The sequence below is a fragment of the Balaenoptera ricei genome, chromosome 19 (assembly GCF_028023285.1).
Source record: "Balaenoptera ricei isolate mBalRic1 chromosome 19, mBalRic1.hap2, whole genome shotgun sequence".
Lineage (NCBI taxonomy): Eukaryota > Metazoa > Chordata > Mammalia > Artiodactyla > Balaenopteridae > Balaenoptera > Balaenoptera ricei.
In genome coordinates, this window is record NC_082657.1 from 46,078,378 (window position 1) to 46,105,687 (window position 27,310).

General features: G+C 39.7%; 3 protein-coding genes across 4 annotated transcripts in view; 2 read left to right on the forward strand and 1 right to left on the reverse strand.

The window, feature by feature from the left end:
* Positions 1-27,310, forward strand: part of TANGO6 (transport and golgi organization 6 homolog) — a 179,419-nt gene that overhangs the window by 41,361 nt on the left and 110,748 nt on the right. For both annotated transcript variants that reach the window (XM_059905483.1, XM_059905484.1), the window contains exons 8-12: positions 5,464-5,576; positions 7,238-7,414; positions 10,845-10,977; positions 12,720-12,911; positions 20,130-20,264. In XM_059905483.1, the coding sequence (XP_059761466.1) occupies positions 5,464-5,576; positions 7,238-7,414; positions 10,845-10,977; positions 12,720-12,911; positions 20,130-20,264 (750 nt within the window). The remainder of the gene's footprint in view (positions 1-5,463; positions 5,577-7,237; positions 7,415-10,844; positions 10,978-12,719; positions 12,912-20,129; positions 20,265-27,310) is intronic.
* On the reverse strand, positions 14,134-14,767 carry LOC132353861 (guanine nucleotide-binding protein G(I)/G(S)/G(O) subunit gamma-10-like). Its single transcript, XM_059905364.1, has one exon. It carries the CDS (start codon positions 14,765-14,767, stop codon positions 14,495-14,497), a length of 273 nt encoding a protein of 90 aa, XP_059761347.1. The 3' UTR covers positions 14,134-14,494.
* LOC132353479 (non-histone chromosomal protein HMG-14-like) lies at positions 26,350-26,818 on the forward strand. The gene has a single exon (XM_059904699.1). The coding sequence runs from the start codon at positions 26,434-26,436 to the stop codon at positions 26,764-26,766; it is 333 nt and encodes a 110-aa protein (XP_059760682.1). The 5' UTR covers positions 26,350-26,433; the 3' UTR covers positions 26,767-26,818.

Below are 27,310 nucleotides of genomic sequence, written 5' to 3' on the forward strand. Positions count from 1 at the left end.
AGCACCATTTCACTTACTCTCAGAGAGGCTTTTTCACACCAAAGAATTAAAAAGGTACCTTGAGAGTCTATCCTTTCTCTGCTTCAGCTTTCCTATCTCTTGGTATTTTGTTTGGTGATCCCTAGTTGCACAGATACCTCAAGTAACCTTGAGTTACCAGAAAACCTTTCAGCTAAACAGGATTTCATCTCTCGAGTATTAACTTCAGAACTGATGGAACAGAAAGCTCCTGAGGATGGGTTAGAAATTTGTTACATCTTGGTCAAGTTGAAGATTCAGTGTTTCAAAAATTTTGGGGTGGGGAGGGATGCTTCATTTTTTTCAACTAGTCTTACCTCTTAATGGCTGAGGTACCAGAAAAGGATAGAAGACCATGAGCAAACTTGCAGTCAAGTCAGAGAATGCTAGAGTAGATACGAAAGAGTTTTAAAGCTTGATTAATCCAACCTCTTTATTTTCCAGATAAGAAAACTAAGACTCAGAGAAGTCAATTGATTCATGTTAAGCCTCTCAACTGCTCAGTGGAATTATTTACAAACAACCCTATGTGAAACATGCCCGATAGTTATACTGCTAAAAAAAGGAAACTTCCAAATGATATGGAACATCTTTACAACAGGTAGAAATAATATATCAAGTATTAGATTGTGTTTTAGAACTTGAATCTCTACCCCACTTTGCCTCCTAGTGAGCAGGGAAGACCCCCTCCTAGAAAGAGACTGCACATAAGCACAGTCCAAAGAAATTCCGCAACACTTGGGTGTTAGTGCCCAGAGGCGGGGCAGGCAGGCCCTCCCCTCAGTGGGGCAGAAACAACTTACCTATTGTACCTTCACTGCTTCTTCAGTCGGTACTGTCACCAGCCTAGTGTGCAGGAGACTGGGAGGAACTAGCCCCAACAGTTTTTTCCGTATGTGGTGTAACTTCATTGGAAGATTCTTTTTTCCTGGGGCATTTGGTCGTTGTCAGTGCTGGCACCAAGAGATCACAGTGCAGCATTGACTGAATCATTCCAGCCTCCCATGTCCCTTTATGGGTCACTAAACTCCAGATACAAGTCAATGATGTGAGGCAATCCACATTAAGGGAAAAGTGACCAGATTCCACTTTGGGAGTATAAGCAGCGGGTAATGTTAGATGTCAGGTGCAGACCAAACTGTTAACCTGCATGTGAGTTTAGTGTGAGGCAAGAGATTAGAAGGAGGGGACTGTCGTTGGAAAGGACTGGCTACACTGTGACCCTGGAGAGCTACCGGAAGACTTGGTAGAAAGGAGCTATATAAGAGTCTCAGTAGGAGGAAGAGGAGGCCGCACAGGAGTGCTGTCCACGGTGCCACTGGGAACTTCAGCCCTACTTTACAGAGGTCGCAGGAATAGGGTCATTAATAGTCTGACAAGCTGGGATCCACTGAATCTGAGGGGCCACAGCAGGGATAAAGTTAGGGATTGAAGAAATAAAAATATCATTGTGTACAGGAGGAGGTTAGTATTGGGAGGCCATGGGGTACATGCTTTGCTCTTTTTTACATTGTGGTAAAACAGACATAAAATTAACATTTTAACCATGTTAAAGTGTATAATTCAGTGGCATTTACAGTGTTGCACGGCCATCATCACTGTTGTCTAGTTCCAGAACTTTTTCGTCACTCCAAATGGAAAACCCCATACCCATTAGGCATTCAGTCCTCATTTCTCCCTCCCTTCAGCCCTGGCAACTGCTACTCCATTTCTTTCTCTATGGATTGTGCATGGATTTTACGTCAGACAGGTCTGGGTTCATCCTGGCCCTGTCGTTTACTGACAGTTTACCTTTGCTCAACTAACACAGCTTTTCTGATCCTCAGTTTTCCACAGTTTTAGAATGAGAATAAAATGCTTAACTTGCAGGACTCCTGCGAGAATTGATTGTATATTAAATGTTTAGCTGAATACCTGGTTCATTTTTAAGTGGACTTGCAATAAATGGTAGTTATTGTTTGCTTTATAAAAGCAATAACAGTGGGGTTCCTTTATTATTTTTTTTTAATTAATTTATTTTTGGCTGCGTTGGGTCTTTGTTGCTGCGCACGGGCTTTCTCTAGTTGTGGCGAGCGGGGCCTACTCTTGGTTGTGGTGCGTGGTCTTCTCATTGTGGTGGCTTCTCTTGCTGTGGAGCACGGGCTCCAGGCGTGCAGGCTTCAGTAGTAGTGGCACGCGGGCTCAGGAGTTGTGGCTCACGGGCTCCAGAGCGCAGGCTCAGTAGTTGTGGTGCATGGGCTTAGTTGCTCCACGGCATGTGTGAATTTCCTGGACCAGGGCTCGAACCTGTGTCCCCTGCATTGGCAGGTGGACTCTTAACCACTGTGCCACAGGGAAGTCCCCCAGTGGTGTTCCTTTAAATTGTATACAACTGCGTTTAAACTGCTTATTTACCAAAAACTCAGGTAACACAAGTTAATCACCTACTCTTACAGGTGCTGAAGTAGGGAACTTGACTTTTGCCTGCCAGGCTAGTTAAAGAGGTCAGAGAACTATATATTCAAGAACTGATTATGTGTTACAAGCTCTCAAATGCTTTTGGAATTTATAGGAGAAAAGTCATTAATGGTGGTTAGATGCTTAATGAATATTTGAATTAGAGAATGAATGAACAGTTCAACAGTGAAATGATACAGCAGGCCTATGGAAGAGGTAGAACTTGAGCTGGGTGAGTTTAATAAGTACCACTGCCTGTCTTTCATCTATAAAGTGCAATCTTGTCATTAGGATGCAGAGCAATCCATAAGGTGGATAATAGAACTGGATTTTGATGATTGCTTATAGATGGCCAGTCCAAAATTTTTGGAAAATAGATACACTTCCATTAAGGACGTTTAAAGAAAAGTAGATTAGTAGGGCTCACTCCAAGGAGGAATTTTAACTATCAGTGTTGGAAGGGAGGTGACAATCCTGTATGTGTCAAGCAGAGGCCATTCAAGTTCTTTGAGCTCTCATAGAGAAAACTCATTGATCAGTTTGAGCCAAAGGAGACTTTAAATCTTTCCACTTTGAAAAAAAAATTTCTCTATTCTTATCTGTGAACTTAATGGATTATTGGTCAATTGATAAGTTATTCTTAATTTCTCCCTCTTTCCACACGCTCTTCCCCTCATCACTCTCTATCCCTTTAAATTTGTTTTTCTTCTAGCACTTGTCACTGTCTGATATTATATATTTGTTTATTTTCTGTCCCCTCACTAGAATGTATGCTCCTTTGAAGCAGATAATTTGTTTCCCACTGTATCCACAGAACCACAAACGTGTCTGGCACACAGTTGGCACTCAGTAAACATACGCTGAACCTTTACATAAAAATGAATCACATATGTATATGTATAAATAGCTGTGCAGTTTTTTTCTATTCCTTGTAAGAGAATACAAAAAAGTACAAGAAGAGAATTTAAAAATTGGAGTTTATCAACAACAGCATATACCTCGGAGAAATGTGCTTGATTTGAATTCATGTTAAAGTTTGAAGTGCTTTAGCCCAGTAAATAAAGATTTAGCTTCATTTTGTTTGTTTGTTTGTTTGTTTGTTTGTACTAAAGATGCTGGTAAGGAAGGATGGCTCCTTAGGGATTACCTCTGGAACACACAATCCAGAGGCAAACAGTAGGCCCTTACATTATCTGGGGGAATCTCTTTTTTACCTCCTGTAATTGGTGATATCATAATTAGCCCCACATATTATTTCTGAACACTGCCATACAATGCACCTCATTTAGCTGGGCTTATGGAGGTTAGATCATGCACAGGAAGCTGGCTCCTTCGTTATCAGGCTCCACAGAGGAATTGGGAGGCTTAAGGAGTGTGAAAAATTAGGTTTGATTTAAAGGGACAGGGTTCTCTAGAAAAGCACAGAGATTTTTCCAGCTTGTGCCTCCATGACCTTTAGTTTCCCATAAACATCATTGATTTCTACCTCAATGCTCTTTCTGTAAATTAGGGCCTCTTGAACTTTCCCTTTCCTCATCCTTTAAAATAGGTCTGCTAATACAGACTTCATGAGATAGTTATAATTTCAATGTGCAGACTCTTTAAAAAAATCTAACATAGTACCTGGGAGATAAAAATCCCAGCATAGTTTCTGGAACACATATTAAGTGTGTAATCATTGTCAGATCCTCTTTCTTCTTTTATTATTATTATCGTCTACACCATCAAGTTTTAGTTAATTTATTAGAACAGAATTGCATTTTAAAATCCTATTGTGTGGACTTCCCTGGTGGTCCAGTGGTTAAGAATCCACCTGCCAATGCAGGAGACACGGGTTCAATCCCTGGTCCAGGAAGATCGCACATGCCATGGAGCAACTAAGCCCATGTGCCACAACTACTTAGCCTGCATCCTAGAGCCCACGAGCCACAACTACTGAGCTCTCATGCTGCAACTACTGAAGCCTGCACGCGTAGAGCCCGTGCTCCGTAACAAGAGAAGCCACCGCAATGAGAAGACCACGTACCACAATGAAGAGTAGCCCCCGCTCGCTGCAACTAGAGAAAACCCACGCTCAGCAACGAAGACCCAACGCAGCCATAAAATAAATAAACAAATAAATAAATAACAGTAAGCTTGTAGAGTTAAAAAAAAAATGAAATAAAATCCTATTGTGTTTGATTGGAGTTTTGAATAGCATTTTGGCACTTCATAAGATACTTTAAATTATCCACCTTGAATAATAATAATATTAACATTAATCTTATTATTATTGGTTTGTTTTATTCTTCCCGTTAAATCACAGGCAATGAGAGAGAACAATTCTTGTTCACTTTTATATTCACTACAGTGCCTAGAACAGTACTTTGATTCCAGTAGATTCAGAAGAGTTTGTTGAATCCTTTTTAAAAGGTACAAATAAAACAGTTAACATAGTTATTGTTAATAAACATCAGAATCCTCACACACTTAACCCTGTAAAGCCAGTGCAGATCTAGGTGCACATTTATTGAACTGGAGAGAATAGGACATGCCCATGTGACAGTTACATCTTAAGAATGACAAAGCTAGAGCAAGCTGTGTTTTGCTTTGTTTTCTTTCAAATCTAGTCTTAAGCTTTTCTATTTGGTGGTCATTGCTTGTTAGTTTCTAATAACAGGGCCTTTAGCAGTAAGATAATTATTGTATTGATGAATAATAGATGAAGAGACTCTTGAGGTAGTCAGAAGTAGGAAAGGAAGGGGTCAGAAAACGGGTTCACCTACCTGGTTCACCCAGCAGTTCTTCAGGCTGCATGCATGAAAGAGCAATGCTCCCTTTTTAGTCTCCCTTTGATTCAGCCTGTCTGCTAATCTCAGATGGTTTCCTTAGGCTTAGAGCTACAATTGTTCACCTCAGGGCTAGAGTGTTGCTTAAGATAAGCCTCCAAGCCCTGCTAATTCGTGTATGGTGTTTGATTCCCATTCCTCCGGCCTTGCACTCAGTGTACCACCATTTCCTTTTCCCTAGGTGTACGTGGTCGGGAATGAACCTTTAACAGTTTTGGTGGATTCCCTGCTTCCTGTCCTGGGAGTGCTCTTTTCTCTCTACTGTTTTACCAAGCACAGTGTGTCTCACATAAGGTAAACAATCTAGAGAACCTTATTGTTTGTAAATACTGAAATCTTTCTTGTATGTTGTTCTTATTTTGAATATGACTTATGCCACTTTATAATTTTTTTTTTCTTTCAAAGTCAGGAAAACATTTGACAATCCTCTAGAAAAGAAAGAGAGCTTTGCAGATTGCACGGGATTGGATCTAGTTTTTAAAATGACTTTCCTCAGCCTCTGTCTTAGACATCAGAAATGAAATCTCCGTTTACATGTATGAACATGCCACTGTTGATCAGTGAGAAATACTGGAATTACATGTCTAGGGAGGAGGAAATAGAGGTTGGATCATAAATACCTTGTGAGTAGTTAGAAATCAAGTTGGGGAAATCTGGATCTGAATGTGGCACTCTGTAATTTAGGCTTGGATTTGGTGTTAGTGCTGTACAGTGTTGTTGAGAATGAAGGGATTCCTTAGTCATCCAGAAAATAATCTTTGTATTGGAATTTAAGTAGGACTCATTTTGTATCAGCTCTGTTTTCACAGTGATTTATGTTGTTTCTTCCTCCTTCTAAGACTTTAATTGGAAGTTTGAGATTGACATATACACACTACTATATATAAAATAGATAATAAGGACCTATTGTATAGCACAAGGACCTCTACTCAATACTCTCTAAGGCCTATATGGGAAAAGAATCTAAAAAAGAGTGGATATATGTATATGTATAACTGATTCAGTTTGCTGTACACCTGAAACTAACACAACATTGTAAATCAGATATACTCCAATCAAAATTAAAAAAAAAAGATCCTACAGAATTCTGATTTTTGGTGTTTGGAAATCCCCCACATGTAATCTCATATTCAGTAATAGTATCTTCTTCATAGTATTATTATGAAGACTAACTATGCATTGAAGTGTTTAGCACTGTCCCTGGCAAATAATAAGCTCAATAAATAGTCACTATCATCATTAAGTGATAAAGCGAAGTGCTCAGTCTTGCATCTTATTCGAAGCTTACATACTGCCTTTAACTCTCTAACTTTTGGTCAGTGGATCACTGAAGCCCACAGACATGAGGGAAGTGACAAAAGAAAGTGCAGTGGAAGATGGAGGCTATAAATATGTGAATTTGGCTTCAAAAGACCATTCCTATAATAACTCTTGTTTTAGTTTTGAAGCCCAAGTCCTCACAGCACTATCATATCCTCATCAGAGACTGAGAAGGAAGAAGCAAACGTTTATTCCATTCCTGTCCTAGTTGATTGGCACGGATAAGAGGGGATAAGGAATCAGCAAGAATTTGTTGGTGTGCTGTTTCTTGGTCTCCAGTTATTGGTCCCACTGATCTTAGATGGTTTGATCACTGTAAACTTTTCTTTCACAGTGCCTGATTCAAAGGCAATGAGTTCATTTGGAATAAAAAAAAATCATGTGGGGCTCATGTGTCATATCCGGGCTGCTTCTACAACCAGAGATTAGTCAGTCACTCACTGAATTTCAGGATATTTGCATTCTGAAATTCACAAGAAGCATAGTTTCCACTCCCGCACTTCAGTAGTACTAGGTGATTGTGCCAGCCTTTAGAATGCATGGAACCTGACTGTCATTCTTTCTTTTTTTATGTTAGCTTGTTAAATGTGTAGAGTAAGATGACAAGCTCATTTATAACTGCTTTTTTCTGCCAGGTCACTTTGCCAAGAGATCTTATTATGGATGCTGGGGAAACTGGAGAGGAAAAAGGCAATTACTAGCCTGCAAGGATTTGCAGGGTTGGACAAAACTGTGCCCTCTCTCCATTCTCTGTGCCACTTTAAAGCTGCCACTCAAGGTGGCATTATGATTACCATCAAAGAGGCCGTTTGGTGAGTCCACCCATCCGTTGCTATCTCTCTTCAGATTTAATTGTACTCGAAAGGCCATTCTGTGACTTGTCCACTAAGGGGCGCTGATAGAAAGGAAACCAGAAACTCAAGCAGCTGAGGTGCTGCTATTTATTGATATCTCTAAGTGAAATGTGAGCCTTAAATGATCCTCCAGGTTTTTCCTAGATGCTAGCTAATAGGTGCAATTTACTGGAGCCTCACAGCTCTGCATCACAACAAGCCCACTTACTTCACAAAGTCTTTGCCAGTGAATCAGAGTAAAAGGCAGACACATGTTCACCCTCAACACCGTAACAATCCAGTTCTCCCTCTGACACTCAGAATGGTATGTGTGTTCAGAGTCAGACTTAATCCTGAGGGAAATTGTCTCAAAGCTCTCTTTTATGGTAATTTTATGATGGGGGTTTGTTTCTCCTAGGGGTTGTTTAGAAGGCGGCTAACAAGTGTTAGTGGAATGGATAATTTATTTCTCCTGCATCTCACAAGTGTATTTTAAATTATTTCCATTTTCTAGGTGATACGTGTAGATGTCATTACCTACGAACATAAGTTCTGGTTGATCAGAGTCCATGTAATACTTAACTGGCGGCAGCTACTCAGATGTCACACCACATTCAAAGTGCTGCTATTTGTTAAAGTGTTTACATTTAAGTAACTCTTTAAGTTCATGGTTAATTTGGTTAAGTTTTAAAACACTTATTCAATATGAGAGTCTTGAGGAAAATAGAAAAAACACATTGATTGCAAACAGAATTATCAGTACAAACGTAAGCTACTAATTTACTGAGAGTTGTTGAGCATTAGTAGGTTTTGCAGTTCTAACTATGCCCCCGAACTGAAGGAGCTTAATATTTTTTGGCATGTTTATTTAAAAACCCTTTGGAACAGTTTATCCTGGGACCAATTTAGGGACTAGATAGAGGATTTTATAGTATGTGACTTATCAGCAGTTAAAACTTATTGCTGTCTTAACAAGTCTTTAGTGCAAATATGTCAAAATCAACAGTTCTTATTGAAACTACAGTTTCTCTTCTTGGTAGGAAAAAAAGTGGATAGGCAGTGATTGAATGGATCTCCATACACTGCTAGAAGCAATGGATCCTTAACCTGGGGTCTCTGTATGGACTTCTCGGAATCTATAATCCCCTTGAAATTATACACAAGAAATTTTTTTATATGCAAACGGATTCTTTGCTGAAAATAGGGTTCATAGCTTTCATTAGGTATTGAAGACGCTCCATGTCTCCAAAACGTTGACACCATACCAAAGAAGTGTGTGTGTGTGTGTGTGTGTGTGTGTGATTTTATGATTTGTTCTAAAGATCCTGCTCATGGTGCTAGTGCCCCAACGGCAGGGTGCATATCACCACCTGGTCTTTATCACCACTTACCTTTCACTCTACCATTCTGCCCAGCAGCACCAGTTATCAATAAGAAGTTTGATTAAAGAAACTCTAAAAGAGCAGCTTAGATTTCATGATCTTTGGATCCAGAATTTTTACCTTTCTGGAACTAAATATAACTATTTGGAATTGACTCTTTCATTGAAATTTTAAGAATGAATAAAATAATGCTTCTTAAGGTAGTTGTTGTCATGTCTTTTTTTTAAAAGAATACTTGAATACAGTACTTCATTTTGACAGTTGGGGTGGTTCACAGAAGCTTAGAAGCTATTTCAGCTTTTCTTCTAACATAAAATGTGGTGGAGATAACATGATTGATCTGAAGGACTCTGGAAGATTCTAGGATAATATAGGAAGTAATTCTAAGCGTAATTTCTAGGTTATTCATTCTACTAAAGGAGTATAAAGGGTATGTTATTAAGTGAACTGGCAGATTGGGACATACTGCCCAGTTAGACGGTTTGCCAAATTAACTGCAATAATTGTATTTTCAATGAAATGAAGCGGCATCTGTCATTTTTTTCTCAATTTAATCTGAAAGAAATTTTATTCTTTTTTTTTAAATAAATTTATTTATTTTATTTTTATTTTTGGCTGTGTTGGGTGTTTGTTGCTGCGCGCGGGCTTTCTCTAGTTGCAGTGAGGCGGGGCCGCTCTTCATCGCGTCGCGCGGGCTTCTCGTTGCAGTGGCTTCTCCCGTTGCCGAGCACGGGCTCTAGAGCGCAGGCTCAGTAGTTGTGGCGCAGAGGCCTAGCCGCTCCGTGGCATGTGGGATCTTCCCAGACCAGGGATTGAACCCATGTCCCCTGCAATGGCAGGTGGATTCCCAACCACTGCGCCACCAGGGAAGCCCTCTTTTTTTTTTTTTTTAATTAACCACTTTATTTTATTTATTTTTGGTTGTGTTGGGTCTTCGTGGCAAGCGGGGGCTACTCTTTGTTGCAGTGCACAGGCTTCTTATTGTGGTGGCTTCTCTTGTTGCGGAGCACGGGCTCTAGGCGTGCAGGCTTCAGTAGTTGCGGCACATGGGCTCAGTAGTTGTGGCGCACGGGCTTAGTTGCTCCGCAGCATGTGGGATCTTCCCGGACCAGGGATCGAACCTGTGTCCCCGGCATTGGCAGGCAGATTCTTAAGCACTGCACCGCCAGGGAAGTCCCAGAAATTTTATTCTTTCATCACAAAAGTAATACATGTTCTTTGTATAATACAAAAAAGCATAAAGAGGAAAACAAAAATCAACCACTATCCTAATCACTGTTTACATTATTTTAGTGTTTTGTTTTCTAGTGTATCTTCTGTACCTTCTTATTTATTTACGTGATACAGTATAAGAATACTGTATATTGGCTTTTTCACTTATCCGATGAATGAAAGCTAGAAGCCTTAGTACCTCATGAGAATTTTCTTGAAACTTTTTGCAGAAATCATGGCACCATTTTTGATAACTTAGCCACATTTTATTACTTGGAAATTTGCCCTCCTCAGTTTTCTGCGCCTTTATGCATTTTCATAACTCAACAATTGGTTCACTGAGATTGACTGAATCTCTTCCTATGAAGATCATGTCTTTTTCCACTGCCCATAACCCTTAGTGGCTCATTGAAAAAAGGTCCAAGTTCCTTTGAATGGCATCCACGGCTCTCTGATCTGCCTTTGCTTGTCAGCCTTCTCTTTCTCTTCTTTTCTTCAGGAACCAGAATATCTGCATAAACCTATACTTTAATTCCTCCTTGCTTTTGCAACTTATTGAAATAATAGTAATTCTTCAACATCCATCTTAAAATGAATCTTCCCCATTTGAGCAAATGACTATGTAGGACATGATAGCCTAGCTTCTGAGAATAAATACCTTTTCAGCATGGAGAAACAGGAAAATAATTTAAACAAATTTTTGAGCTCTTTATAATGATTTACTGTATGGAAATAACATGTTACTTTAGAAGATTATTAATGGGGTTTCCAAAAAAATAGTTTCTCTGGGTGATAAATCTTACCCTGCATTGCAGTGATGAAGATGAAGATGAAGCCCTATACCAGAAGGTGTCCTCAGAGCAGTGCCAGGTAGAGCACCTTGGGGACTTGCTGTCCCACTGCCAGGAATGTGGTTTGGCAGGAGACTTCTTCATCTTCTGCTTGAAGGTAAGAACTATGTATAGTTCATGGTCAGCTTTATTCTAGGGTAGTACCAGGAGCCCCTTTGAATTTTCAAGGCAGTCATAATTTTAGGTCCTAAAATTAGGTCTTAATTTAGGAGAAATAGAGGACATAAGGGTAATTTATTTTTTAGTAGCCTTTGGTTTGGTCAAAAAGAAATTTACCTTCAGCCGTACACATATGATTGAACTACTTTCCAAGATAATCTGCACTGAAATTTTAGAGATGACCAGAGCAGAGCTGTTGATCTATTAAAGGGTTAATCTTTGCTCTTTGTTGACAGTAAGAACTCTTTTGAAGTTAATAGTAGGTTTTACAGCTATAGAGTAATCCCTTATCCTTTCTGACTATTGTTTTGTCAGGTATTTGCAAAGGAGATTTAGCAGTTCTGCCTCTCTCATTTCATTTTGTAGCCACTTGAAACCTTTTCCGGGTTTGTTTCTTAGCCTGGTGGTTGTGCTTCCTTTTGCCCTAACCTCCGACAGTAACTTATGCCCCATACTGTTACTCCTTGTTTGTACTGCTAGCGACCATAAGCCGGTATCTCTGATTCCCTGTCCATCTCTGCCTTCTTTAGTATTTTCCCTAAATAAAGTGTCAACTCTAAGAGAATGTCTGTGGAGTTTAAGGTTGGTGTAGGTGTGGGAGAATGCAAGGAGGGAATCAGGGCTAACGTTCCTAGAATTGAAGTGGGTGATACTTTTTCGATGTTTCTCACCTCCCATGTTCACATTCATCCCCCTGCCCAGCCGTTCACTGTAAATAACATTCCAAGAAAATACCCTCTTAATTGGATAATTTCTTTAAAATTTGTTTAAAAAACAAAAAGTCAAAGGGCTTTGCTCTAAACCAAGGTTCTTCTGCCTTTGTACTATTGACGTGTTGGCCCGGATAATTTTTTCTTGGGGTGGGGGCTTCCTGTACATTGTAGCAAGTTTAGCAGCATCCCTGACCTCTACTCACTAGATGTCTGTGTCACCTCCCAATTATGACAACCAAAAATGTCCCTGGATATTGCTATGAGCCCCCTGGGGAGCAAAATTGCCCAGAAACAGTTGAGGACCACTGCTCTAAACTGTCAGTTACTATGGTAAAGCATTAATTCTTAAGGAACCTAAAGTTTTCCTTTCCCAAGGAAATTTACAGTGTGAAAGCTAAGGAAAAGCTTACAAAACCCACAGTAATGAATTATCTATTAGTAGAAGTTTAGTTCTAAATATCTTAGGGAAAAAGAGGTGTGGTGCTGAAAGCATCTAATAGTCTCTAAAAAAGGTTTGGAAGTGTTATATGACCTCAGTTCAAGGGAAGCTAGTGGTAGAGATCATAAAAATAGTGATAAAGTAAGTAATCTGTCAAACTAGTTCTTTGTGTGTATGTATGTTTTTTATTATGAAGTTTAAAATTTTCGTATACCTGGTATCATGATATATGTATTATTCTGCAACTTACATCTTCCATTCAACTGTGTTTTTGAGATCCCTCTATATTGATATCCATATAGATCTAGTTCATTTATCTCAACTGCTGCAATATAATAAATACATCACAATTTATGCTTATTGCTGTACATTTAAGTTGTTTCCAGTTTTTGGCTATTGTACTTAATGCTGTAATGAAAACAGACTGGTTCTCTATATCCACATTTCAAACAGAGTTTTCTAGCTGTTTCTGAAATCCTTAGTTCTACAGGATTTTTCTTCTCTTTTTCTTTTCTCCCACACTGATAGGAGTTGACTCACATGGCTGTGGAAAATGAAGCAGAGTTAAAAACAAAGCCATTCTCCAGCGAAAGCCTCTTGGAATTAGAGCAGCACCAGACTCTTCTTGTGGAAGGTCCGGAGCGGAAGCTGCTGGTCCTCCAGCTCACGGCTGTTCTGTGTGAGAGAATGTCTGAGCAGATATTCACAAACATCACTCAGGTCAGTGACGGCCACGTGCCGGTTCCCAGCCTGGTGGTATTTGTCTATTTCAGTTTCTTTCATTCTTTCCCCCAAATGTTCAAAGAAATGTTACTCAGAGTGTGGTTTGATGACACCTGCATCAGTGTTACCTGGAATTCAGGTTAAACGTAAATTACTGAGCCCACACCAGGCTAAGAGAATCAGTACTTTCATAGGTCCTGGGAATCAGCATGTTTAACAAGCTCCTGAGGTGATTCTCATGCACATAAAACTGAGAATTATTTAAAATATTTATATATCACGGTGGTTTTCAACTTTTGGTGCAAATAAAATTGTCTGGGATCTTTTTCCTGATATTGATGCCTAGCCCACTTTTAGAGATTCTGATTCAGCATGTCTGCATTAGAGCCTGGGCATATGTATTTTTTTAAGCTCCGTGGATGATTCTAATGTGCATTAAAAGTTGAGAATGATTAAACTCAAATTTGAAAAAAAAAAATCACTAATGATAAGATCACCTTGAATTGTATAGGTCCTCTAACTCACAGCTTATCTCCACAACAGCCTGTGAAGTGTTTTTTGAGTGTTTGTTTTGTTTTGTTTTGTTTTGCCTGTGAAGTTTTCAGATTTTTTTTTTTCTGTCATTAGCAGAAATTTTATTTCCAAGCTCTTCAAAGGTTATAACAAGCACAAACAAAGTATTCTTTTAAGCGTCCCAAATTAAATCAAAGGCACATCATCAAAGTAAAACACTTGTGACATTGAGTATTCATTTAGGTTGTAATATTTTCACATCACTTTTTTTTTTAATCATTTGTAATATTCTGTAGATCACATTTAAACATTGTTTTAAAGACATGAAATAATTTAGTATTTTTTTTAAGTAAAACCACCATTATAAAGTAGAGGAACTTAAGAAGACAAAGATCAAATCTGCTTCATATACAGGACGGGGCAATCTAATACACAATACAACATTAATCCTTTCAAACAAGTTTGCTAAGAAACAGCTCCCATGTTTAGTGTTAAAAATAAAACAATCTTCTTATTTAGAAAAGTCAAGATATCATTTGATTAATAAAGCCCATTCTTCCCCCAATTTTATACTTGCTTGTCTTCATTTAGAAATTATAAATTCATGAGAAAAGAACAAATTTTGTTATGGTATAAAAATCTTAGTCGGAAACAACAAATTACAAATATTTAATTTTTTTTAACAAACAATACTGTTTTCCTTCCCAAAATGTAAACATCTAGTAAATAAAACATACGTAACATTCCAGGTATAGAAACACTAGTAATTCACTTAATGAAAGAGGTGTATTTTGGTATATTTGGTGGTAAGGTTTTTGTTTAAGTATAAAGCACTTCAGCAAAGAACCAGGCCATTATTATTTCAAATCTACTCCTTCACCCAGTTTCCTTGAGTAGAAACTCATAAATTTCTGTAGAATTTTGGCTAAAGGACCAGGCCACAGGAAAGGTCCTGTGAAATATCTAAAAGTCATTTGGCTGGAGAAGTGTGTTCTTGAGATTTGGAGGCAGTCATTCATCACTTGGTGCTTGAAAGCATTCCTCAGCGGACTTCTTCCCTACAGTCTTCAGAGTAAAGCACAGGATCTGGGCTCCCGAAAGGGGTTGCTTCTGGCTGGAACACCTACCAGCAGGGCTTCCTTGCAGGCATTCTGCATGCAGTACTGTTGAAGCTCTGCAGCCGCCCGAGAGACCTTGATCCTCTCCACGCCGGCCTCCAGCTTGAGCTGCTCCACCAGGCGCTGCAGGGCGCTCACGCTGGCCCCCAGATTTTTTTTTTTTAATGCTTTCAGAGTAGAGTAACTATGTGAATCAGTGCCTGAATTTAATGGCTCAGACATTATTTTTACCAGCTTTTTTAAAAAATAGGAAATAAAAGTACTAAAGCATAGGTAGTGTAGTCATCATATTTTACCACTTTACCACAGTTAGTTGTTGCTCGGTTGGTGAATAGTCAATTGTAACATGGTATGATTGTCACGCTTAAATCTGACTCTCCAGCTCTTTGTATCATCGTCATTGTCATCTGCCTTCCGGTGTTGCTAAGCAGCATTTCACTACAGCTCCCGCTGAGAAAATTTGCAGCTGCCTGTCAGCTCTGACTTACCGTGCCTGTTTAATGAGAATTATGCTCATTATTTCTTTCCTGGCCTCTTATTCCTTCAGTTCACTGACCCCATATTATTTAGTAGGGTGATTTGTTTCTCCTGTGTTTATATCAGTTCCCTAAAGACTTTTTCATCCAGACTTTATGTTTTTGTCTCAGGATGCTAGTTGGAAAGGAAAATGGTCTAAAAACTGATATGACTTAAGCCTTCCCACTTATCTTCTTTTACTCCTAATTAAGGAACAGTGGTGTTAGGCTGACACAAAAGTGATTTGTCCCATTAAATTATTGTCAGCTGAGGTTAAAACATATCAGGACAAAAAGAAACACACAAAAAAATCATTGAACTGCATTTGGTAGTCTTACTGCTAGTGATAATTTTGGTATATTATTTTGAAATACACACGTATATGGATATGTTATAAGCAATAAATAAGTTATTTTGTTAACATAATTAGGAAACAAGATTTTCAGCATAAGAAAGAGAGTTATAAACATAAAATTAAAGAACTTGAGTAAAACTCCTATAATATTAAGTTCTAACTGGAAGTGTTTATATGAACTCATAATTTATTTTTCTCTTTTTAAAAAGCAGGTGTTTTCTAGCTCAGTCCACTGTCAGTGCCAAGCAGCAATGACAATCCAGTAGCAATAACTGTCCCCAGTACCAGATTATAGTTTCTGAATACCATCTCCTACGAAAAGAACACAAAACTCATTGGATTAAAGGTTCATTCGGGTCTAGGGTGGGAATTGTACTGTAAGCCTCAGGGCATCTTGAAGCAATCCGAGGTTAATGGGCTCATGTCAGTGGCATTCAGGAGCCACCTTGGAGGGGCTCCTGTTGACCACAGGTAGGACAATTTGAGCATTACAAAGAATAATACCTGCAGTGGATTAAAACACGTCAAGTACCCCCCCACCCCCCCGCAAATCTCTTGTAGGACATGTTTGAGGTTGCTGAGGCATGAGTTCACTGTTTTGTAAATTGATAAATGAAGGGAATGAATAAAGCATTTATCTTTCCCGTGTAACTAGTCAATGAAGAAAATTTTTTCTTTGTATAAGAACCACAGCTGAAAAACTCAAAAAGAGAACTAGAAAATTATATTTTGCAATCCCCTAATAACAAAATGGATCTAGGTAGCAATCATCAATGTTGCTAAAACCATTAGGGGTACTTTATAATGAATGTATTAGGCCATTTGGCACCCAAACCAACTGTTCCTTTCTTCTTCCAGCATTTTATTACAAAAACTTTCAAATTTGAAAGAATTTTATAGTGAGTACCTGTATACCCACTACCTAGTTTTTACAATTAACATTTTATTATACATGCTTTATCACATATTTATCTATGTTTCCATTTGTCTATACATTTTATTTTTGGTGGATTTCAGGGTTAATGCAAATATCAGTAATGTCAACCTGAATATTTCAGCCTGGACCAGTTAATCCTTTTTCATTTAAAAAAAGTTTTTTTTATTTTGGACCAGTTAATCTTAACATCACCGTGAGAAGCAGACATTATTATGTGCCTCCTCATGTAATGCCATAGGAAGTATGCCACATCACCTGGGAAGGGTTCTTCCCCTAAAAACCCCCAAACAATACAAAACAAACCCCCCAAAATGTGAACCTAAATCTTATCAGGGAAACTCAGGATAGAGGAGCAAATTAAGTGCCATGAGGAAACAATTAGCCAAATCCATAATGTGGGAAATTCCATAGTACAAATGACCCAGCTTCTTCATCAAATAAATGACATTAAAGAGGAGCAGGACTGTTGGGGACTTGAGTCATATCAATGAAATGCAGTGTGTGGATCTTGATTCAAACAAGCCAATTGTATGAAGACATTTTTGCGACAGTCATGGACCAGGTATTAGAAGATATAAGGAATTTTTATTGAGTGTAGTCGTAGTATGGTAGTTATATAAAAAACAAATCTTCTTATTTGTTAGAAATGCATATAGAAGTATTCATGGGTGAGAGATTAAAAATTCAATAAAGTGTGTTGGCAGATGGCATATTAGTATATGAGACGATGCAGAGAGGAATGAGGCGTGGAACGGTCTGTACTGATGCAGAGCCCTGTTCCAATTCCCGAGTTCCTGCATTCCGCAAATGTGTATTGAGAGCCTACTATGTGCTACATGCTCTTCTGGGTATCAGAGACACGGCAGTGAACAAAACAGACACATATCTGTGCTCTCATGGAGCTTACATTTACATAGAGGAAGAGAGAGATGGTAAACAAGTAGGCAGAAACACAGAGGGCGTTAGACGGTGATAGGTACCAGAGAGAAAAATCAAGCAAGGTAAGGGGATGATAAAGGGAGTGTGGTAAGGTAAACAGGGTGGTCATGGAGAACCTCACTGAGAAAGTGACTTTTGAGCAAAGATCTGAAGCAGGGAAGGAGGGAGCTATTGAGATACTTAGGGGAAGAGTGTTCCAGATGAGAGGGAGCATGCCTGGAGTGTGGAGGGATCAGCAAGGCGCCAGTGTATATGGAGTGGAATGAGCACGATTTTTCCTGGTCTTTCAGGAAACTGCCACTGTCTGCACCCTTCTGTAACTGGATCACTGTAATTGGCAGAATAGAAGGGGTTCTACGTGCTGTGGTCTTTTTCATATGATAAAATTTTTTAACATAAACACGTGCTCATTGTAAAAACATTTAAGTAACACAGAAGTAAAAATTTTAGAAAAGTAGGGACTTCTGATTAAAGATGGTATATTGAGCAAAAGTGTTTATCTGTTCCCTCTGGAAACCACAGGGACCAACAGAACAGGAGAGGAGACACATTAGAGAAGAGAATAACAATATTTGGAAACTGGAAAATAGTAGCTGATTCAGCAACTTCAGAAAATGGAAAGCTAAGTGCCTGCATGGAGGAAGTCAGGAAGCAAAGTACTATGCCTCAATAGAGCTGTTAAAATTTTTTTGAAATGAAAAAAAAGAAGCAAGTCACTTCTCCTTGCCGAACCCTAGAAGGACTCGGGGCACCAGATAAGCTCTAAAGATGGAGCTGAATTTAGAGCTTAAACCAGGTTGAAAGGCTCCACAAGAGTCAGTAAACCCTTTGACTCCTTCCTTAACTTTGTACAACTACCTCCCCTCTGCAGCAGAAGACTGGAGGTTTATTCTTGAGAGAGGTTGAACCCAAAGACTCTGAACTTGGGTGGTAGTAGCACACTGCAGAACGGGAGGATTAAGCCGATGCCTGCAGACTCAGCAGTAAGGCCTCAGCTCCCTTGCACTCAGTTGCCAGAGTGTTGGCAGCAGGTTTGCACATCCCCATAGGATTATTGTGACAATTAAATGAGTAAATACCTGTAATATGTTCAGAGCAGTACCTGGTAAATAGTAACTGCTTAATGTTATCACTAAATTAAATAGCTAAATAATTAAAACTGGTTGCCTCTAGAGTCAGAATCAGGTGGGGAGAAATGGGGTAGGGCACTGCCATTTTTCATTATAAACTTTCAGGAATATTTGGCTTTTAGAATTATGTAGCTTTATAAAAAATTTTAAGTAAAAAGTAAAAGTGTCTCCCATTGTCTCCTCAGTATACATAAATTCTAGAACAGGCATCAGTCACATACCTTTCCTTGTGGCTGGCAGCCCCATAAAATCACAGGAAATGAATAGTAGGGGAGGAGCTGTTGTCCAAATGGTTTAGAGGTTTCGTTGTTACAAGGTTTGGGGGAAAGCGTACTTCATAAATGACAATTACAGCTGGCTGTCAACACCAGTCAACAGCTCCCAGGTTTTTTATTTCACATACAAACTGAAAGTTTCTTTCTTAACAAAAATAGGATCATACTACTTGTTTAGCAATGTTAAATAGATAGAGAAGAGGAATTTAGAAAAAGTTGGAAGGCTAGATAATGTTCTGTTCCAGCAATTTAACAGTATATTTGTGTGAAATAGAAGCTTCCTATAATCAAGGAGTGCTTTAGAAAACTCTTTGGAGGCAAAATAGGTGGCCCAAGATGGTAGATCCGCCAGTTTCTCTGGGAAAAGCCAATGTCCTTAACTTCTAGTAATCAATAAATTCTTAGGCTAGAGAGGGTGTTGAAAATTACCATAACCAGCATGGTTCATTATAGTAAGTGGAACTTTTAATAACCTTTCTAGTTTCCTGCCTTGCTCCAAAAGACAAGTGTTAACAAGCCATTCTCCTGACTTTGAGCCTGCAATAAAGATTCTAGCTAGCATGTGATTTGCCCAGAGAGTTAAACATGCAAGCTTGCATCCCATTTTCAAAGTGATTTTTCCCTTTTGAGCCATTAATCCTAAATGTGCATGTGAATGTGTGCACGTGTGTGCGTGTGCATGTATGGGTATGTGTAGGCTGTCTTTTATTCAAATGTGTTTCTACTTAAGATAATTAATCCAAGCCCAGTTAAAATGGTGCCGACCAAATTAATTCCATTTAAGGCTTAGTTGTTAGCCAAATGCTATGTAAAATCTTATATATGAATAATCTTAATCCTTCAAAACTATTGGATACTTTAAAAAATGACTCGATCGTTTGTGTAGATTGTTTGAGGACACTGAATTCTAAATACAATTAATGCCTCTTCCCCCTTTCTTTGCTTACTAGAACTAGACTGTCAAAACGGGGGGAAGGAATCATTGAAGAGGAATGCTCATTAGGAGAAGCAGATCTAGGACACTCTAAGATGGTCAGAAAGTAACAAATCATTTTTCATTTTAATTTCCTGGCAAAATTCATGAAAAGTAAAGGAAGGTGGATTGGTATATTAAAAGATCTGAGAAAGTATAAATGGGCTTTCTCATTTATTGACTGTATGGCCTTGAGCAGATCGCCTCTTTAAGCCTAAGATTCTTCATCTGAAAATGAGGACAAGAGTACATCCTAAAGTTGATATGAGACCTAAGTGAGCTTGTGCATGTAAAACACTGAGCACCATACCTGCTACATGGTAGCAGTTGTTCTTGAAGCTTCTTGCTATCGTGATGTTGATGAGGAAAAAGATGAGGAGGTAGACGTAAGATGTAAAGAGAATTTTGAGATTTTTTTTCCTTACTCCTTGCTGATTCTAAATTCCATTTCTGTGGTAGGTTGTGGACTTTGTAGCAGCAACCCTGCAGCGAGCATGTGCAAGCTTGGCCCACCAGGCAGAGAGCACTGTGGAATCACAGACACTGAGCATGTCCATGGGGCTGGTGGCCGTCATGCTGGGAGGAGCCATTCAGGTGAGTTGCAGACGTGAGCCAAACTTGAAAGGAGGGAGAAGAGAAGAGAAAAATCTGTTGCTTCCCTTTCATACCCTTGTGAGAAATCAGAATGGATATTGCACACAGGAGAACCGGGATAAATAAGTCAGGTTGTTAATAAGGATTCTCTCCAAAGTGGAGGACAAGAAAACTGTAACACTTCCACCTTGTTACCTGGGTAGACTTCCCCATCAGAATGGCAGGGCCCTTTCTGACCTGGCACGAGCTGGATTTGGAAATACCTGGCACAGTGTTTTGCATCTGTGGTGAACGCTAGATTCTCTGGCCCTCGCTGTAGTGGCTCTCCAAAGCTCAACCCTTGTCCCTACTGCTGTAGTCAGGGGAGAACCTTTGTAACCTGCTGGTTGCTTAGGATTCCATGTTTTGAATAGTTCCATTTTAGCACAGGATCCATTGTTCAATTCATATCATGTAGCATGTTAAAGCTTTGTTTCTAGTGCATGTATCTTTTACATAATTTATAATTTTTAAATTTATTCACTCAAAAAATATTTATTGCCTACTTGTTATATGCCACATACTGAGCTAAGGTGCTGGGAATAGAGCAGTGGACAAATAGACATGGTCCCTACCTTCATGAAACTCAAAGCCAGTGAGGGAGTCAGACATTAAATAACTATTTCAAAAAATATACTTAGAATTGAATGAAGTACCTCAAACGAGAAGTGGAGGGTACCAAGAGAACATAACATCTAACCTAGGCTGGGAAGGTTTCCACTGAGGACACACATATAAGTCTAAGCTAAGACTTGTTGCATAGGAGTTTGGGGGTGTGTACAGTGCAGATGGAGGAAACTCTCCCAATTAAAGAAACATCATGTATGAGGGCTGGGAAGCAGGAAAGAGCTTGGTATACTTAAGACACTGATAGAAGGCCTGAGTAGCTGAGTTGTAGAGACCAGGGGTCAGAATAAGGTGGAAAGGTAGGCACATATGTGTGTGTGACATACCACATTAGGTTAGAAGACTGCAAGAAAGCAGAATAGGTTTAGTGTAAGTATTATGAAATCTGACCTGAAGTCAAACTGGACATAACTCTTAGCAATGAGTAGGGAAACCCTCTTGGAATGGATTTTTGAGTTTGAGGATTAAAATCTGATACTGATGCTTGGTGTATTAGAATTTGACTCTCTCTAGCCTGTCCTTAAGAAGAAAAGAAATTTTATTGGGGCCTGTTGTGAAACCCATTTCTTGGTAGATTTACTTAGCACTCCTAATTTTATATTTCCCATGTAGTTTGAAAAAAACATTGTTGGTTCAGTTGCTAGGGTCATATTATAGTCCTGCTGTTAGAACTGTCAAGGAGAAGTTCCCCAATGGAATAGTTTTTCTTAAGTTGTACTGTTATTGGATTTAGTTGACCTGATTGATTTGTGTTTTTCTGGTAGAATATTGATTTGAATAGTCTTTATTTCCATAGTTGAGAGTGTGCTTTTTTTTTTTTTCTGCTTTTCTTTTTTCTTATTTAACACTTAGAAATTCAAACCGTATCCCAAATGGAAAATAGAACACAGAAATCTCCATTTCCTATTCGAGAAGCCCATTGTTGGGGGGCTGGCTATGTAAATTAGTCATATTCTAACAGAGACTCACCTGACTGATGCAAATGTACATCCTTTACCTGTCCCTGCCCTTCCATGAGCCATCCTGACTCACTGATTATATCTTGATTCCTCTGACTTTGCACTTAAAGTGAACATAAACACGTCACTCCTATACTTTTACCCTAGATCTATTAATTTTTTTTCCCCATTTGACTCAAGGATTTATAAGTGGCTTCTATAGTAATGCTAGGTTTTCTGTCTTGGTATTAAAAAAAAAGTCACAATTCTGAATTATGTTTTCAGATGATCATTGGCTAGGTTGTTGCTTCAGAGTCTAGAAGATTACATTGTATTCAATACCTATCCCTGATTAGGATTCATTGTTTTAACTAATGAAACAGGATCTAACAGAATTTGAACGCTTCTTTCTTTCCTTTCTAATTTAGGTAATTAAGATGATTATTAGAACTAGTGTCTAGGAAGAGGAGTTGATTTGGAGAAAGTGTAGGTTTAAGACTGCTAATTAGACAACCATATTTCCAAACTTATTTTCTAAATGTCAGGATCGGTCACCAGTAAAAGTATGATGTTGGTAACTTGCCTGTCCCTTCAGGAAGCAGTTTCTGCATGATGTTCCAGGGCCCATAGTGTCCTCTGAAGCACTGCTGTGTGGAACAGACCTGATCTTGGTGGGGCTGGGACTTTGAACACAAATCTTGAGATCTCATGCCACTTTTTCTGAGAGTATCATAGAATGAACTCATTCAAGAACTATTTATCAAGTGTCTCTTTTCCCTCATGGAGTTTACCTTCTAGTGGTTGTGATTAATCTGATGAATTCTTAATTTTAAAAAAAGATTTATATTTCTATATCTTGTATCTTTATATATGGCTCATTATAAAACAGAGCATACTACGTGCTGACTTCAAACGAAAGTAAAAGTACCACTTGTAAAATAAATTCAGTGACATTGTATATAAGGACCCAGACATATAAGCTGCTCAGCTAAATATCTGAAGAAACATAGGTGATATACAGAAGGGAGAACACAAAATAAATGTAAATGTTTTTCAGAATTAGGAATTTTTAGGTCAGCATTTTATTGCTGGAAGAGACTCTTGGATTCTTCCAAAATAGTGATTCTCACTGCAGCAGGGTATGGCAGAATGAGGGTGTGTATGCCCCCGCAGGGAAGCTTTGTAAAGTCTCATGTGGGGCTTTTTCAGTGTACACATGCCCTCCTCTGGCTGTCACCCGAGTTCTCCTCTGCTTCCCTGCGAAGACACACTCTCTCCCACCACCCAGCTGGTCCAACTCCCAGTTTTTTTTGTTTTTGTTTTTGTTTTTTTTAATTTATTTATTTTTGGCTGCGTTGGGTCTTTGTTGCTGAGCACAGGCTTTCTCTAGTTGCGGCGAGGGCGGGCTACTCTTTGTTGCAGTGCGCGGGCTTCTCATTGTGGTGGCTCCTCTTGTCGCAGAGCGTGGGCTGTAGGTGCTCGGGCTTTAGTAGCTGTGGCACGCGGGCTCAGTAGTTGTGGCTCGTGGGCTTAGTTGCTCCGCAGCATGTGGGATCTTCCCAGACCAGGGCTCAAACCTGTGTCCCCTGCATCGGCAGGCGGATTCTCAACCACTGCGCCACCAGGGAAGCCCCAACTCCCAGTTTTTAAATTTGAGAACTTGCAGAAATTTATAACAACTCACCATCTAACTGTTCCACTCCTGACACCCTGAAAGAAATCACGGATGTGAGCTGACATAACACTGCTCATTCTGTTCCTGAAGCATTCCAGAAACTCTGGGAGCGAGGCAGCCAGATAAAGGAATCTGTCACTCACTTGTGGGTTGCTCCTTCAGGCCTCGGGGCTTTTACACAGAATTCTGAGGTCTGGATGTGAGATCTGTGCTGACAAGCAGTGACAGGAGGAGCAATGAGGGCTTTATGGTCACTTCTCAATTTTGATAGTGGTCCTTGGTGACCGTTGAAAAATAATTAATACTTAGTGCTTCAGTTTTGTCATCTGCCAGTTAAGTGAATATTACTTTATACCTCAGAAATTTTTTTTGAACATTTATAAGCAAATAGTTGGCACCTGTAGTCTTAGATTTCCCTGATTATTCTTACAGTGGGAAATCTGTAGGCTTATGAAGCTGAAGGAATACATAACTTTCATTGCCTTAGAAACTATTAGAATCCACCTACCTGCCCATGGTGATTAGAGAAGTTACCTAGTTGAATAAGGTGAATCCCACAATGACTAAGAAGTTTGAAAACAGGGAGAAAAGATGGTTGGGTTTTTTTAAAAATAGACTTTATATTTTAGAGCAGTTTTAGGTGCACTGCAAAATGAAGCAAGAGGTACAGAGATTTCTTATACACTCCCTGCCCCCACACACGCACAGCCTCTCCCACTGTCAACATCCAGCCCCAGAGTGGTACATTTGTAGAATCAATGAACCTACATTGACACATCATCATCACCCACAGTCTGTGGTTTACATTAGGGTTCACTCTTGGTGCTGTGCACTATGGGTTTTGACAAATGTATAATGACAGGTATCAACCATTATAGTGCTGTACCTAATAGTTGCACTAACCTCAAAATCCTCTGCCTATTCATCCCTCCCTCCCCCTAACCTCTGGGAACCACTGATCTTTTCTAGATGCGGCGAGCGGGGGCTACTGTTTGTTGCAGTGTGTGGGCTTCTCATTGCAGGGGCTTCTCTTGTTGCAGAGCATGGGCTCCAGGCGTGCAGGCTTCAGTAGTTGTGTCACGTGGGCTCAATAGTTGTGGCTCGTGGGCTCTAGAGCTCAGGCTCAGTAGTTGTGGCGCACGGGCTCAGTTGCTCTGCGGCATGTGGGATCTTCCCAGACTGGGGATCGAACCTGTGTCCCCAGCATTGGCAGGTGGATTCTTAACCGCTGTGCTACCAGGGAAGTCCCAAGAATTCTTTGTATATTTTATATAATTGTCCGTAATCAAACGTGTCTTTTGCAGATACTTTCTCCTAGTCTGTGGCTTGTCATCTCTTTCTCTTGACATTGTCTTTTGCAGAGCAGAAGTTTTTAATTTTAATGAAGTCCAGCTTATCAATTATTTCTTTCATGGACTTTTTTGGTATTTCACCTAAAAAAGCCATCACCATACCTGAGGTCATCTAAATTTTCTGTCTTATGTTATCTTGTAGGAATTTTATAGTCTTGCATTTTACATTTAGGTCTATGATCCATTTTGAGTCAATTTTTGTGATAGTGTAAGGTCTGTGTCTAGATTCATTTTTTTTGCATGTGAATGTCCAGTTGTTCCAGCACCATTTGCTGAAAAGTTGGTCTTTTCTCCATTGTATTGCCTTTGCTCCTTTGTCAAAGATCAGTTGACTGTCTGAGTTATGAGTGACATCTGAGTTAAGAAAATAAATCTGGGTGCAACTTCCTGTTCTTGTCAGGTGGGCATTCCAGAATCCCAGTTCATCTCACAGAACCGAAATTGGGAAGGAGTTCAGCCTTATTTTGCAGATTTGAAAACTGAGGTTCAGAGGATGGAAATACCCTGTCAAGGTGCCACAGGGAGTTAGTGGCAGGATCAGGGAGTTGGAATCCAGGTCCCCTGGGGACCAGTCCAAAGCATCCTTCTTTGCAGTTTTAGGCATTGCGTCTCATTGTTGCAAAGTTCTGCACAGTGCTCGGCGTCTACCCAGGCACTCAGTGCATCAAAAGGCAATTTATAAGGAATTAATTTATAAGGCAATTATTAGAAGGCAAGAGGGTGCCAAGGGCCATCAACTTGAAAGCACTCATTTGGGCACAATATTTGCTGAGAGGAGAATAAAGCCTGCTATAAAGAATATTTCCTTGGATAATTAACTTTGTCCACCGGTTGCTCTAACAACCATCAACAGACTCTAGCTAAGAAATGTCATCCTTGTCTGAGATCAGGAAAATTAGCTATGTCGGAGAAAGAGCAGTGGAATGAGAGTCAGGAGGTCATGCCCAGCTCTGCCATTTCTCAGTTTCTGGAGCTAAACAGTTTCCCTTTCTGGGTTGCCTGTAAATGGTGAGGTCAGACTAAATAACCTTTTTTTTTTTTTTTTTTTTAGGTTTTATTTATTTATTTATTTATTTGGTTGCACTGGATCTTAGTTGCAGCAGGCAGGCTCCTTAGTTGCAGGAGTTGGGCTCCTTAGTTGTGGCTCACAGGCTCCTTAGTTGTGGCAGGTGGGCTCCTTAGTTGTGGCATGCAACTCTTAGTTGCAGCATGCATGTGGGATCTAGTTCCTGGACCAGGGATGGAACCTGGGCCCCCTGCGTTGGGAGCGCAGAGTCTTAACCACTGCACCACCAGGGAAGTCCTGAGGTCAGACTAAATAATCTTTGAGATCCTTCAAAAAAAAAAATTAGTTGACTATATTTGTGTAGGTCTATCTCTGGGCTGTCTATTCTGTGCCATTGGTCTATTTGTATCTTTTTAAGAAGAAATTGTTGTAACAGAAATGAAAAAGAAGGGGCGGCGGGAGGAGCGGCAGCGGCCAGGCAGCCCAGCTTCGCGAAGGCTCTCAGGCGCGCCGCAGCCCGCAGGCACCCGGCATGTACCCGGCACGCGCCCGCCCCGCCGTCACGATGCCCAAGAGGAAGGTCAGCTCTGCCGAGGGGGCGGCGAAGGAGGAGCCCAAGAGGAGATTGGCGAGGTTGTCAGCTAAACCGACTCCTGCAAAAGTGGAAATGAAGCCAAAAAAGGCGGCAGGAAAGGATAAATCTTCAGACAAAAAAGTGCAAACAAAAGGGAAAAGGGGAGCAAAGGGAAAACAGGCTGAAGTGGCTGACCAAGAGACTAAAGAAGACTTACGTGCAGAAAATGAAGAAACTAAAAACGAGGAGAGCCCAGCTTCTGATGAAGCAGGAGAGAAAGAGGCCGTCTGATTAAGATCAGACACCTGGTCCTGTCAGTGGTCCCTGTCTCCCTTCTTGTACAATCCAGAGGAATATTTTTATCAACTATTTTGTAAATGCAAGTTTTTTAGTAGCTCTAGAAACATTTATAAAAAGGAGGGAATCCCACCTCATCCCATTTTTTAAGTGTAAATGCTTTTCTTTCAGAGGTGAGATCATTTGCTGGTTGTTTATTTTTTGGTACAACCAGAAAATAGTGGGATATTGAATATGGGAGGCTTTGATTGTCTTGGGTGTCAGCTTAACATTCCACAGATGGAGGGTAGCTTTTCTATCCTATAATACAAAGCATACTAAATGGCAGTTTAGAGTCAGTTTTGCATTTAATGTCTTAAACACTTTAAATTACTTCTCTTCCCATGTTGTTTTTGGTAGAATTGTTTCCTAAAGCAAACCATTCACCCCTTGATCTTGGCTCTCCTCGGCAGAATTTTGTGCACTCTGTTAACATCTTTGGTCGTGGTAGTCCAGTTCTTCTAGTAACTGTTAATGTGCTGTGAATGATTGACAATTT